Source organism: Aquarana catesbeiana, linkage group LG02 (assembly GCF_042186555.1).
Source record: "Aquarana catesbeiana isolate 2022-GZ linkage group LG02, ASM4218655v1, whole genome shotgun sequence".
NCBI classification, from domain to species: Eukaryota; Metazoa; Chordata; class Amphibia; order Anura; family Ranidae; genus Aquarana; species Aquarana catesbeiana.
Genome location: NC_133325.1, coordinates 386712733 through 386728542, shown reverse-complemented (window position 1 = coordinate 386728542; position 15810 = coordinate 386712733). Strand labels below are relative to the sequence as shown.

General features: G+C 43.8%; 1 protein-coding gene across 4 annotated transcripts in view; it reads right to left on the bottom strand.

Annotated features, from left to right (window-relative positions):
• Positions 1-15810, bottom strand: part of SCML2 (Scm polycomb group protein like 2) — a 192952-nt gene that overhangs the window by 132579 nt on the left and 44563 nt on the right. For 3 of the 4 annotated variants that reach the window (XM_073615174.1, XM_073615172.1, XM_073615173.1), the window contains exon 2: positions 4739-4837. In XM_073615174.1, coding sequence (XP_073471275.1) covers positions 4739-4766 — 28 coding nt within the window. In that variant the 5' untranslated portion in view covers positions 4767-4837. Of the gene's footprint in view, positions 1-4738; positions 4838-15810 lie in introns of those variants that run through there. The other variant, XM_073615175.1, reaches the window with a different exon arrangement.

Below are 15810 nucleotides of genomic sequence, written 5' to 3'. Positions count from 1 at the left end.
CCCAAACAACAACCAAAATAAGAGATGTTAATAACAGCTTAATATTAATGATTAACTGTGTTTTTACTGCCCCTGTAAGCTGCAAGGTCTGTCATGAAAGCAAACCAAGCCTTCATCTAGGAAGATATGAACACAAAGTAGTGTGCCACTTCCAACTTACCACTGCTGGGTATCCAGGGTCTACACTGGCAATTAATAAAATACCACCAGTATGCTATCCCCCCTTACCTACACCAAGTAAAGTAGGTCAGACTTCCCTGAACAAGACCCTGCCTTCTTTAAACCTCACTGCATGAAAGAATATTTTCTAAATGTTCAAGTGGAAAATCTTTTTGACTGCTGTCTTGTCCCATGCCTCATTAATACTCCTCATCCCAAAGTCATGCAGGCAGCCTACTGCATTTTGAGTATAAAAAGCTACAAGCATGTGGGTCCATCCATACTGCATTAAAGAGATGTAGATAAGCATTCATAAACAAAGAGAACAGCAGCAGATCCTAAAATATCCATCACTTACTATAGATAGCATAAGCATGATTACACATAGTCTTCATGTACTGCCCATGCTGGCTAACCACCACCCTAAGTCACAGAGTGTGAATAAAAATTGTTGGTCAGCATAGTACTAATCAGAGGCATAACTAGAACCTTCAGGGCCCCAGCGCAAGAAGCCATGAAGTGCCCCACTGCCTTAGCTCTGACCCAGGGGTCCTTTCCTCAAAGCCCAGTGCCCTTGACACCCGTTACGGGGCTCTTTCACATGATCTGCAGTGTCTTGGGGGCCCCCCACAGTGGCAGAACACCATGGTCGGGTCGCAAGTGCAACCTTTGCAACCCCGGTAGTCCTGCCAATGGTGTCAGTAGGACTGTGAATAGTATCCGTGACAGTAAAGCAGTGGACAGTGTAAGCAGTTTTTAATTTTTGCTATTTTTTATCATTCCAATTTTTTTTTCATTTTTTTTTTTTCTCTTTACAATTTTTTAGGAGCCCCATTGGGGGGCTTTGGGGAAATATCACGTGTCTAAACCGACCTCTGAAGTTTCAGCTTTGAGACAGAGAAAGGAGATTGAAGACACAGTCCTTAATCCCCATTGCTGCAACCTCAACTGCACAGAATTAATGGACAGGAATAGCTCTGTACAGAGCTTCCTATTCATTCACAAACCGAAACATAGTAAGCATAGTAATCAGTGATGAATGGACACAGGTGTGATTGGTACTGATAACTCGCTATGTCCATTCATAAAAGGCAGGGGCCAGTAAATAACATTTACTGTCCCCCTCTCTCTATCTTGAAAGCATCCCCTGGGGGGGGAAAGGGGAGGGGAAACAGAGGAGCAGTGCCGGGGCAAGGTCATCCAGTGCCCAGGAAGAAAATGGCAAACTGAACTGCAAACTGCACGTCTCCTCTTACATCAGAGTCCCCCTTATATCAGTGTCCCTCCGCTCCCATCAATGTGCCCCCCACTCCCTAAATCAGTGTGCCTCCCTCTTTTACGCAGTGTCACCTCCTTCCTTAAGCAGCATGTTTGTAGCAGGACGGGAGCTGGGAGGTGGAGCAAGTGTGAATAGGGAAGTGCTGTGCTTTCTGGAAGCTGGGGCAAACAGATGATGTAATTGGTTGTTAGGACACTGGTTCCTAGCAACCAAGGACTTCGGGTGGGGGAGGTGTTCAGAATTTCAGAGCCCTCTTCTAGCCAGTGCATTAGTGATCACACTGGATGGATCTTTCAGCTGCAGCTTCTCATGTCACTGCCAACTACAGCTAAAGGATGTGCTCTGTGTGGCCACTACTGCATTGTCTAATGCCCTGTACACACGGTCGGATTTTCCGATGGAAAAAGTGCAATCGGATTGTGTTGTCGGAAATTCCGATCGTGTGTGGGCTCCATCGGACTTTTTCCGTCGGAGTTCCCAACACACAAAGTTTGAGAGCTTGCTATAAAATTTTCCGACAACAAAATCCAATCGGTTAAATTCCAATCGTTGTACACAAATCCGACTCACAAAGTGCCACGCATGCTCAGAATAAATTAAGAGAGGAAAGCTATTGGCTACTGCCCAGTTTATAGTCCTGACGTACGTGTTTTTTTGTCACCGCGTTCAGACCGTTCGGATTTTCTGACAACTTTGTGCGACCGTGTGTATGCAAGACAACAGACAAGTTTGAGCCAACATCCGTCTGAAAAAATCCATGGATTTTGTTGTCGGAATGTCCGATCGTGTGTACAGGGCATAAGAGTTAGGTCAGCACAGTAGAACCAAAATATGACAGGGGAGCTGCGTGGGCCCTCTAAAGCATAGGGCCGGATTGCAATTGCGACCCCTACAGTTAGGCCACTGGTACAAACGAAACATTTAGTAGACAGGTTGGATTTTAGGAGTCACAGCCATAATATCATGCCATAATGCCTTGGACTGCATTTCTCAACACAAGCCCAAAGTAATGATAAACTTAATTCCATTGCTTCCAACTACACCAATTAGCTGCATGAAAATGGTAGATGCTGTATTGAACCACTGCACAACGCATCGCTATGTGTCCTAGAAGACTGCAATATGTGTTGATCAAAGAAAAATAAAGTATCTTGGCTCCTGCTTTGAAGAGAGAAAAAAAAAAAAAAAAACATCAATGCAACACCCAATACACATCAACTTGTTTATCATATCCATTAATACGTGCTACACGCAACAGTGGTGTAAATCCAGTCTTAGAAATAGCAAGATTATTTACAGTCGCACCATGTATGCATCCATTGCTTCTAATGCAATGCACTTGTGTGTGCTGGGTGAAAATGGAGTAGGCTGCAGATAAATGCAGTGCATTACAGCTAACACATTACACAAAGATAAAAGTGCAACTGGAAAACACCAAAATTAAGTTACATTTCAGGCAAGCCCTGCAATTATTCAGTTCAGCGGGATCTAAACATTGCACCCAAACCTTTTGCCGAGGATACACCAATCCGGAAAACTGCATAGAGGGATCAGTTCAAGCAGGGTGGAAGAAAGTCTTGATGACCCATTTGCTATCCAGGACAGTTTTTCACACAGGTTAAAATCAGCTTTGTTTGCTAGAAAATCACTTAGCGCCCCAAAACATTATATATTTTCTGAAAACAGATTTTTGTTTTTATACATTTTTTTACCCTTCTTGAAAAGGCAGCGGTCCAGCCCCCCCCCCCCCCCCCCCCCCCAAGAAAAAAAATTAAGGGTCAGCAGCTACTATGGTTGCCACCTCATCCCTTTAAACCCAAACACATATTAATTACACAGGTTCTGTGGCTGATTAAGGTGGCAATTAAACTCACTTGGTGCCTTATCTGCATTTAATTAGCCTCAGGACCTGTGTAATTCAAAGGTGTTTGGGTTTAATGGGATGAGGTGGCAACTCTAGCAGCTACAGTATTTGTAGCTGCTGACTTAATTTTTTGGCTGGGGTGCCGACATCACAGGATCCCTGGACAGGTTAGGACACTAATCTGCCTAGGGATCCCGCAATGTCAGCACCCCAGCCGATTTTTCAAATGGCTCTCAGGTGCTGCGGACGCCATTCCTTGTAAGCCTTGCGGCTTCACAGTCGGCTCCTTACTGTAAATGCGTGAAGCGCGCTCCACTTTGTGAATAGCCCAGCAGCGAGGGAAGGAGGAAGGAGGCTGAACTTCTGGGGGACTTTGTCATTGCAAAGTCCCCGGCAAGTGGGAGCAGGTACCTTTCGAAAAACAACTTTAATTCTCACTTGTTTCAATTTAAACGGATATTAAAAAAGGTCCAACTTTTTTAAATTAAAATAAGGAAAAAATGTCATACTTGCCTATTCTGTGCAATAGTTTTGCAAAGAGCAGCCTTAATCCTCCTCTTTTTGGGTTCTCCTTCATTGAGTGCCCCCATAGGTAAAACACCTTTTACAACCACCTTAACTTTATTTCCTTCACAAGGTGGCCAACATGCCCCCCGTGTCATATTGGGCAGGTGAAAGGTACTCGTTATTGAGACATTAGGGGACCCCAATGTTTCCCCTGCCCTCCAATCTAATGACCCTCTCACTTCAATAAAAGTATCTGGTGGCTGTAGAGCCGCCCAAATTATGTTTACCGAGCAGCTGATTGCTGACTATTAAAAAAAAAAAAAAAAAAAATGATATAGATATATACACACATTTTTTATATATATATATATATATATATATATATATATATATATATATATATATACACACACACACATACATACACACACACACCACGCTCATGGGCCCTGCGGCCCTAAGCTTATTATAACCACAGAAAAAAAATATATACATACAGCAATGAGTGATGAAACAAAAATTAAAAAATAAGAAAAGAACCTTGATAACAGGAAAAAGTATTTATTCTTCCTAGAACACCAGCAACAAACTGAGGTACGTTGGAAATTGGAGGAATTATAGCAGACTTTTCACTTTTTTGTTTGCCCACCCCATATCCACTTGTTATGGCAAGGTAACCCCACTGTCCCAGAACTCTTTGCCCCTCAAACACAAAAGTATTTTGGTCCCTACGGTGTGCAGGAAAAAAAAAAATGCAAACATATTAACTCAAGTAAATCCATGCACGCTAAATGCAACAGAAGTGTGATTCCAAGCTCAAACACAGAAATATTTCACACACACACACACACACACACACACACACACACTAGGTGTTACACAGAGAAAATAACTAGGCAGGAGTATAATAAACTTGTACACAGTGTTACCTTTTGTCCTTTTCGTAGTAGTCTTCATAACGGATGACGTACTTTATGCTTTCTGGGATAGTGTTGTTTTGTGACTTGAACTCCTTACTCCTATCACAGCTTCCAAGGAAACAGAAACATAAATATGACTTATAAATCAAACAATATTAAACAGCAGAATCAGCAAGTATAAGCACCATCACAACAATTATAGCAACAACCAAAGAATACATGAGGCTAACACATGAATGCTAAAATTCAGTTCACCTTTACCCAATGCCTTTCTGAAATGTCTGAAGTATCTAGCTAGCTAACAACCAAGAAACTCATATTACAGAGTAGGAAGCTGTTGCAACAAATTTCAAAACACACACCAAGGTTAATAGGTTCCCTGTGTACCCAGCTCTACTATATAGGAGCCACTGCAGTAACACAGCAAAGATATGTGATATCAACATGCGAAGAGAGATTTCAGTTGGAAACCAATTACCAGTACAGATGTTCCTATTATTTGTTACACAGAGTCTAACTTACTAACATTGGACTCATGTTCTAGGATCTGAAAAGATACTGAAGAGAAGGCTTATGATATTACCCCACTTATATGCTGTGTCACTGTATTTGCAGTTGCTTTATTTATAAATGAGTGTTAAGGGTATCTACTGGCAGGGAGGAAGGGGGATCTGTACTGAAGGGTGGGTCTTGTACTGGAGGAGAGAGGGGATCGGCCAGCACTGGTAAGGCGGGAGATGTGTGTATTGTGGGGGGGAACTGTACAGAGGAGGGGCTGGAAGGGTGTGTGCTGTGGGAGTGGTCTATATTGAGAAGATGGGGGGGGGGGGGGGGTAGAGTGTTTTCAGGAGTAGCAGCCATGTGGGAAATAGGGGCTGTGTGGGGAAATCAGTACTGGGAGCTTTGCGCACTCTGGGCATTACCCAACTCCTGAGCCCTGCACTCTGTTCCCCTTCAGAGCACACACAATATGCACATTATCCCCAGAGGACTGACTGGCCTCTATAGGCTGCAACGCTGAGGAGGTTGTGTCACCAGAGGGAAGAGGAAGTGAGCACAGGAGCTTGGGGTTCAGTCTCTCCTCTTCATGTCCCTACAAGCCTGACCAGGGGGAGCAGTGGTGGATTTTGCAGTGGTTCAGGTGCTAGCTGGTAGAAAGGTGCAATATCTAGGATGCTTGAAGTTTGGATGGAGGTTCAGAATCAGAAGTGCAGTGGTAGGGGTGCTGGGGCTCATCTCAAAGACTTATTGGGGACCACAAGACTGATCTGTGTCTCAAACAAAAAGTTGTCATCCCTGTGTCGTTGCTCTTAAAACCTTCTTTATTGCAGTCCCACAGGAGGAGTACAAAACCCCACACAGAAAGGGTTGACGCATTTCAGCCCTGGCAGGCTTTAACTACTTCCCAACCTCGTGAAGTCAACTGATGACATGGACTTGAAGGGTCATTATCTGAGTGATGCCTTCAGCTACAGGCATCATCAAGATTTCTTTTTTTAGCTACCAATTCCCTACACTGTAAAAGCCATCTAAAAAGCAGATTAGCTGCTGGATTGCTTTTACAGGCAGTGACAGGGAATGTCCTCCCCCTCCTGTCACCCATCGGAACCTCTCCAGGCTCTCCCGTTCGATCAGGATGGCATCTGTATGAACCTGGGAGACTGAAAGCGATGTCATGACGTCACTTCCAGCTCTGGCAGATGTAAACCCCGTCTTTTTTCCCCTAGAAAGCAGAAATCAATGTTTGTTTGTTTTTTATCTCATGTTTTCCAGGGTAGAGGAGATATCTGGGGTCTTATAGACCCCAGATGTCTCCAAAAGGTGGAGCTGTCATGCATTATTTCTAGGGACGTTTACATTTCTTGTGATAGGAATAAAAGTGATCAAAAAATAAAAAAATTAAAAAGTTTAAAAGCACCCTCGTCCTCTCGTGCGCACAAGCAGAAGCGAACACATATGAGGGTCGCATCCGCATACGTAACCGGTGTTTGCACAATACATGTAAGGTATCTCCGCAAACGTTATAGCAAAAGCAATAGCACTAGTACTAGACCTATTCTAACTCTAAATTGGTAACCTGTAAAAAATTTGAAAGCATCGCCTATGGAGATTAAGTACCGTAGTTTGGTGCCATTCCACGAGCGTGCGCAATTTTAAAGTGCGACGTTAAACATTTATTTACTTGGCGTAACATCTTTTATATTTTACAAAAAAATTGGGTTATACATTGTGTTTTTTTTGCATTAAAATTCATCGTGTATTTTTTCCCCAAAACAACTGAAAATCGCTGCACAAATACTGCGTGGGAAATTGCAGACAACATTTTTATTCTCTAGGGTATCTGCTAAAAAAAAAAAAACAAAACAAAACAAAAAAAAAACACCCATATATAATGTTTGGGGGTTATGACTAATTTTCCAGCAAAAAAATTTAGATTTTTACATATAGGAGAAAAATGTCAGAATTGGCCTGGGTGGGAAGCAGTTAATCATAACCGTTTAATCATTCCGTTTTTAACTTTATTAAACTTTTAAAATATTTTTCTTAAACATAATGTTTTGACTTTCATAAGAGGTCCAGGAAAGAGAACCTCTGCTTTGCAAATGCACTGGTACTTCCTGGTAAAGAGGGGAAAAATTACTGCAGATCGCAGGTGTGATGCCAGGGTCCTGTAGACTGTCCATACACTGTATCTGTACCTCCTACAGTCAGGCAGTCAATGAATGGCAGAAAGCTCAATGGACTATGAGACCACTCACCAGTTCCCTCGCAGTTCATTGAGAGCTACAAGCCATCGACCAAACGGCTAACGGTACTGGGCAGAGCCCTGCACAGCCGCACTGTTTTCAAATTGTGACAGAGCAGGGAACACTGGGGGCAGGAAGTGGGTGGATAGGAACATGTTGTTACACCCTAAATATGGGTGTAACACGATCCTAAAGGTGAACAAGGAAACATAAGGGGAATACAAAGACATTGAATTTCAAAAGAGCAAACTTCCCTAAACTACGAACCTTGCTAGAAGATATAAATTGGGATAAAATCTTAGGAACAAAGAACATGGGAGGAGAGATGGGTGTGCTTTAAGAGGATAATAAATAAGAGCATTAAGCCAGTGCATCCCATTGGGAAATAAATTTAAAAGAGCGAACAAAAGTCCTGGATGGCTTAACTCCAATGTAAAAATGCATATAAAAGCAAAAGGAGAAGGCCTTCAAAAAATACAAGGCTGAGGGATCATCATCAGCATTCAGACTTTACAAAGAATGAAACAAGAAATGTAAGGGTGCAATTAGGACGGCTAAGATAGAACGCGAAAGACACTTAGAGGAAGAGAGCAAAAAAAATCCCAAGAAATTCTTTAAGTATATAAACAGTAAAAAAGGGAGGACAGACCATATTGGTCCCATAAAAAAATGAGGACGGAAATCTGGTTACAAAGCAAGATGAGATGGCGAAGATATTGAATTTATTCTTCTCAGTCTTCACGAGGGAATCGGGGGCTTCAGTAACAAAAACTGCACTGTTTATCCTCATGACACATCACAGGAAGCAACCTCATGGCTAACAGAGGACAGAATTAGAAATAGACTTGGAAAACTTAACATTAATAAGTCACCAAGACCAGATGGCTTACACCCGAGGGTACTTAGGGAACTCAGTCAAGTAATTGCCAGACCATTGTTCCTAATTTTTACTGAAAGTCTACTGACTGGAATGGTACCAGCTGATTGGAGAAAAGAATGTAGCACCAAAACTTTAAAAAGGGTCAAAATACATCCCTGGGAATTACAGACCAGTTAGCCCAACATCAATAGTATATAAGCTCTTGGAGGGGATAAGGGACTATATACAAGATTTTAGTAAGGAAAACTGTATCATTAGCAGTAATCAGCATGGATTCATGAAGAATCGTTCTTGCCAAACCAATCTATTAACATTCTATGAGGAGGTGAGCTGCCATCTAGATAAAGGAAGGACCATAGACGTGGTGTATCTGGATTTTGCAAAAGCATGTGACACAGTTCCCCATAAAACGTTTACTGCACAAAGTAAGGTCAGTTGGCATGGACCATAAGGCGAGTACATGGATGGAAAACTGGCTACAAGGGCGAGTTCAAAGGGTGGTGATAAATGGGGATTACTCTGAATGGTCAGGGCTGGGGGCCCCCCCAGGGTTCTGTGCTGGGATCAATCCTATTTAATTTGTTCATAAACGACCTGGAGGATGGGGTAAACAGCTCAATCTCTGTATTTGCAGACAATACTAAGCTAAGCAGGGCAATAACTTCTCCGCAAGATGTGGAAACCTTGCAAGAAGACCTAAAAATATTAATGGGGTGAGCAACTACATGGCAAATGAGGTTTAATGTGGAAAAATGTAAAAATGCATTTGGGTGTCAAAAATATGAATGCAATCTACTCACTGGGGGGAGAACCTCTGGGGGAATCAAGGATGGAAAAGGACCTGGGGGTCCTAGTAGATGATAGGCTCAGCAATGGCATGCAATGCCAAGCTGCTGCTAACAAAGCAAACTGAATTTTGGCATGCATTAAAAAAGGGATTAACAAGAGATAAAGCAATAATTCTCCCACCTCTACAAGACTCTGGTGCGGGCCGCACCTAGAGTATGCTGTCCAGTTCTGGGTACCAGTCCTCAGGAAGAATGTGCTGGAAATGGAGCGAGTACAGGAGAAAGGCAACAAAGCTAATGAAGGGACTGGAGGATATTAGTTATGAAGAAAGCTTATGAACACTGAACTTATTCTCTCTGGAGAAGAGATGCTTGAGAGGGGATATGATTTCAATTTACATATACCATAGTGGTGACCCCACAATAGGGATAAAACTTTTCAGTGGAAGGGAGTTTAACTGCTTGCCGACCCGACCAGCCGCCGCAGTTTTACTGCGGCAGAATGGCACGGCTGGGCAAAACTACGTTACCTTACGCCGATTCGCCTTTTGGCCGATGACCGCCGGGCATGTAGTGACTTTTCTTCCCTGGAACATGGTTTTGGAAAAAACAATGGCAGGACAATATCTTGGTTCAGGTGAAAACCTGAGACCACTTTTGGCAAAAAATCTGGACGAGGGCGTAACACCACCCTGTCCTCATGAATAATCAAATATGGCTCTTTACAAGAAAGAGCAGCCAATTCCGAAAGCCTCCTTGCTGAGGATATAGCAACCAAGAACACCAGCTTCCTTATCAGAAGGAATAAGGGAATATGCTGTATCGGTTCAAATGGCTGTTTTTGTAACACTGACAAAACTAAATTCAAGCGGTCTTTGAAATAAGGTCGAAAAGGCTGAGACTTAATAGTACTCAAGGCCAATTTCATCTCTACGCCTAATTGTAGAAAGGCAAGAATTCTGCCTATGATATATCTCAGATGGTGCCCCCTTGGATTTACACCAGGAAACATAAGCTTTCCAGACTCTATAATATATAGCTCTGGACGCTGGCTTCCTTGCATTAATCAAAGTAGAGATAACTGACCCGGAAAGCCCACGTTTCTTCAGAATGTGGGTTTCAATAGCCAGGCCGTTAAATTTAGCGTTCGTAAAGTAGGATGGAATATCGGCCCCTGTGAGAGCAGGTCTGGCCTTAGTGGAAAGGACCATGGAACCTCCACTGCCATCTTTACGATTTCTGCATACCATGACCTTCTGGGCCATGCTGGTGCTACCAGAATTACCAGCTTTCTTTCCAGCTTGATCCTGCAAAGAAGTCGAGGCAGCAACTGAATAGGAAGGAAAGCATAGATCAGTGAGAACTGATCCCACGGGGTCACCAACGCATCTGTTCCGAATGCGAGTGGATCCCTTGTCCTGGACACAAAGTTGACTAACTTCATGTTGAATCTGGACGCTAGAAGATCTACATCCAGAGTCCCCCATCTTTGGCAAATAGCCCGAAAAATGTCAGGGTGAAGAGACCATTCCCCTGGGAATAACTGCTGGCGACTTAAGTAGTCCGCCTGACAATTCTTTACTACCGGAATGAAGACTGCCGATAGGCACAGAACATTCCTTTCTGCCCAAGTTAGAATATGGTTCACCTCTCTCTGCACTGAGAGACTCTTGGTGCCCCCTTGGCGATTGATATAGGCCACAGTCGTGGCACTGTCAGATTGGATCCCGAAAGGACAATCCCTTAACCTGGAAGAAGTCCAGGCTTTCAGAGCCAGACGCACTGCCCAAATCTCAAGGATGTTGATGGGCAAGGCTCATTTTTCAGTTTTTGACCACTGTCCCTGGACAGTCGTTTTCTCTAGTACTGCTCCCCAGCCTGAGAGGCTGGCATCTGTCGTTACTACCTTCCAGATAATTGGTCTGAAGGATTTTCCTTTCAGCAGATTCTGGGTTAGTAACCACCAACTGAGGCTTTGGGACACTCTTGGGGACAGCCGCATTGGCAAGTCCAAAGCTTGGATCGTTTTGTTCCAAGCAGACAGGATACCGTTTTGCAACAGTCTTGAATAGAACTGGGCTTAGGGAACTGCTTCGAATGAAGCCACCATCTTTCCTAACAACCTCATGCAAAGGCGAATTGAGGGATTTTTTTTTCGACCTGACCATCCGCACAAGCTCTCGCATGGCCCAAATACTCCAGGTTTCTCAGCGGTTTTAAGGAAGACTTCTTTAGGTTGAGAATCCAACCCAGACTTTCCAGGTAACTGGTTGTAATGCGTACACTTTGCTCCAAGCACGCCTATTAACAATAGATCGTCTAGGTACACCAAGACTGTTATGCCCTGTGCCCTTAACGTGGCTAGAGGTGGGCCAGTACTTTTGTGAACAACCGGGGTGCTGTATCTTGCCCAAAGGGCAAGGCTACAAACTGAAAGTGCTGCCGTTTTACTTCAAATCGCAGAAACCTTTGGTGAGCGGGAAATATAGGGACATGCAGATATGCATCCCTGATGTCGATGGACGCCAGAAGTTCTCTTCCCTGTAGGATAGAAACTACTGACCTGATTGACTCCATGCGAAAGGAGCAGATTTTCAGGAATTGATTTAGATTCCTTAGATCTAGAATGGGTCTGACATCACCATTTGGTTTTGGTACCATAAACAGGTTTGAATAAAACACCAAACCTTGCTCCTCTGTGGGGATCTGTATGATCACCCACTGAGCCAATAACTGGTCTAATGCTTGAAACAGAGAATTGCCTTTTCCCTGGATCTTTGGGAACATTTGATCTCAGAAAACGAGAAGGTGGAAACTGCTGAAATTCTAGTTTGTATCCTAGAAACACATTGGATATGACCTATCTATGCTGAATTTCCTTGTATTTCAGAAGTCTCTCCCCCCCCCCTCTGGTGAGGGGGGGGGGGGGGGGTGGGGCACCTCTTCATGATGAGGCTTTAGTGTTCTGCTTTGCAGAATTGCACCCCCAGGTCTTCTTTTGTGCCTGGGTCTGGCCCTGAGGTTTTCCTCTAAAATCTGACGGCAGAGACCATCGCCACTGCCTAGAGGTGGATGCCCCTGGCGCAGGAGAAAAAAAAAATCAGTTTAAATGAAGGACGTTTATTACTTTCTTTTGACTGGCAAAAGAGTACTCTTCCCACTAGAAATCGTTTGGATGTATTTACCCAAATTATCGCCAGTCGCTCCCCATGAATGGGGAATCTAGTCAGAAGCTTTTTGCAAGGTGCTTCAGCTGACCAATTTTTTAACCAAAGGGTCCTATGCATGTGTACTAGCACAAGCGCAAGGCGGGACGCCTGATGAATAGAGTCCTTTATAGCGTCTATGGCAAAACATAATGCCTTTGGTAGTTCGGCCAACTCAGGGACCTGTTGTGCAGGGAGCCCTTTAGGAGCCTCTTTGAACTGGTCCTTTAGGGACTGACAGATGTCTATTGCTGCGACTGCAGGCTGAGTAACGGTCCCTGCCAAGGAAAAGGAGGATTTTAACAGGAACTCCAACTTTTATCTGTTGGATCTTTAAGCATTTGTGCATTGTCTACTGGACAAGTTAAAACTTTTATTCACACTGGAAATCGCAGCGTCAATTGCTGGAACCTTCCACTTTTTGGTGAATTTCTCCTCCATGGAATAGAGAACTTAGAATCTCTTTGGAGGGAGAAAATGCTTATGCGGATGATCCCATTCAGCATAAATAAGCTTTTCTAATAATGCATGGATCGGAAAAGGAAGAAACCGGACTTTCAGCTGACTCTGTTAGGGGTAGCATGAAAGTGGAAGAAACCATTTCCGTAAGGATTTGTACCTCAGAAAGCGAAGCTGAATCATCAACTGTTTACTCCACAGAGGAATAATCGGCTTGTTTTTCCTCTCGATCACCTGAGGGTAATACCTCATCCTTTCCCCATTGTTCCCTTGGTAAAGGGTATGAGGTGGGGGAGGGGGATCTAGCACGCTTCCTATCCACTTGGATTGAGGATGCGATTAAAGCCGATAATCTTCCTTCTAGGCCCTGCAGGGCTGAGGAAAATACATCTTCAGTCACGTATACAGGGGCTGAAGTGTGAGAAGCAGTTGCACCACCAATTGGTTCCAAAGACTCACCCTGGCTTGCCATGTCTGGTATCTCTGGAGAGGATGACAGTGTGGAGGCATGACTGGAGTTCCCAGCACCTGGGGGTGGAATGTTTGGCACCTTAGCAGTAGTTCTGGAAGTCATAGTGCTTAGCACAAAAGCAGAGGCACTTATGAAAAAATATACCACTTGCTGAGCAATAGTTTAATAAAACAATGCCACCATAAAGATCAGCTTTTGGTGCTGAATAACAATTGTATTTCCTGTACTGGAAATGGCTGTATATACCCCTCACGTGACCCAGCGCTCCTGTGTCCTCTAGTGTGTCAGACTTCCTCTCCTCAGTTACTCTTAGAGGTTTCTGATATGAGAGCGTCTGTCTTTTAAAAGCCTCAGGTGAGCCTGATCTGGCATTTGTCAGCGCTTTACGCCCCTCGGCGTGTGCGCCGTGTGCTCCATGAGGACGCTACATCCCGAAGAGGAGGAGGCAGCGAGCGTCGTCTGGCACCTTGCCAGAGCAGCGAGCTTACTGCCCAAGCACAAGAACTGCCGCGCTGTCTGTCCCAACAATCCCTTGCTGGACAGTGTTCACAATAAAGGCAAGTTTGAAATATACAAGTAGTATATGTGAAGCTGCCACCACACCTCTCCGGGAGGGGAGGGGGGAGTTTTATCAGCAGAGTGTTAGGCGCCCTAATCTGCAGGATATATACCAACTTGCTTAGTAGGGGCTGTTTTACACATAAAAAATGTCAAAACTGCCGCCGTACCCCCCACTTAGTTCCCTCGGAAGAGGAAACGCCAACTGTTTAATAAGAACCCCCACTGACTGCTGGGACCACACATGCTGTTATAGCCAGGACACAGAGCTGCTGAGAAGCAACGTACCAAGGTATGTGTAATTTACTCCCTCTAGTGGAGAGCTTAAGGCATACAATGTTTAAAATATGGAAGAAAAGGCATAGGTGGACTTTTTACAGTTCCTAGGCTTCTTCCTTTACCTTATCCTCGCTGCAGGATACTGCTGAAACAGACAGATCCCAACTTCACCCATCACGGCGTGCTGCGTTAGTAAACCTTCAAAGACCGGGTCCCTTAATAGGGGTTCCACACTCCTTTGGACCTGTACAGCACCCCTCAGGAGCAACCCAAGTAATGTATCAAAACCAAAAAGAGTCCTGGTTCCTGGGGTCCAGCCCTCAAAGAGAAGCATTACAGGCAAAACCTCGCTCTTCTATGTGAGACCCGGGTACCATCCTGTGGCCTCAGTGGCTTGGATGGATCCGGCTGTGGAGGTTATTTAAATCCAGCATAGATCCTTCCTGGAGCTCCTCAGAGCACTCGTGACCAACACCTTAGACACTGGCGAAAAAAAACTAAGGTACTCCTGGAAGGAGGAGGAGTTATATAGGGGAGTGAACTTCCTGTATTGGGTATACCAGTGTCCAATCACCTGAAGGTGGCCCATAACCCATTAAGTTATTACTTAGGCTCTGTGTCCCATGATGTACGATAAAGAAATTCGCTTTTTTTTTTTTTTTTTAAATGGAGATGTTTATTAAATACTGTGTTTTTTTCAAAACGGTCTCTTTTTTTGTTTATAGTACAAAAAATAAAACCCGCAGAGATGATCAAATACCACCAAAAGAAAGCCCTATTTGTGGGAAAAAAAAAGGACGTCAAATTTGTTTGGGTACAACCTCGCACGACCGCACAATTGTCAGTTAAAGCAATGCAGTGCCATATCACAAAAAATGGCCTGGTCATTGAGCAGCCAAATCTTCTGGGGCTGAAGTGGTTAATAAGACATGTGGCCGCTCATTAAGATTAGAAGAAAAGAGGTTTATCCTTGGACTGCAAAGAGGGTTCTTTACTGCAAGAGCGGCAAGGATGTGGAATTCCCTTCCACAGGCGGTGGTTTCAGTGGGGAGCATCGATAGTTTCAAAAAAACTATTAGATAAGTACCTGAATGACCACAACATACGAAGTAGAAAGAGCAAAGTAGAAAGTAGAAAGAGCAACCATATCAAAGCACCCACTCAATGGGTGCTTTGATATGGTTGCTCTTTCTACGTCGTTCACTCACTAATATTTCTTTGGGTGACACCACTAGGCTATGTAGTGGTGTCCAGTAACCGTTTTCACATCTTATTTATGGATTTCACATTAGTCTTTGAGTATCTCCTTTCCAGCAGTGTGAGGGCCCTATATTAGCGCCTTCCCTCTGCGCCACTTTAGTATTTTTCTTAATTCTTTCTTATTTTTTTGCACTTCTCATTTGTTATAGGTTCCACTCCCTTCTTCATGTGGTTTGCCTTATGTGGGAGTGGTACCATCATTTAATGCATATACTTTTTCCATAGATATTGGTAATACAATACATATACAGTCTTTCTACCCTTTTGGGTCTGGCGCCTATGCAACACGTCATTTGACTGTGGGGGCCATATGTGCTGCTTGAATACAAAGTCATCCTACTGGGTATGTGTCACCTGCAACCTGTACTTTTTTACTCATGCTTTATGTAATTTTTCTTTATGATTTATACGTTCATGTTTTTAGTGACCTGC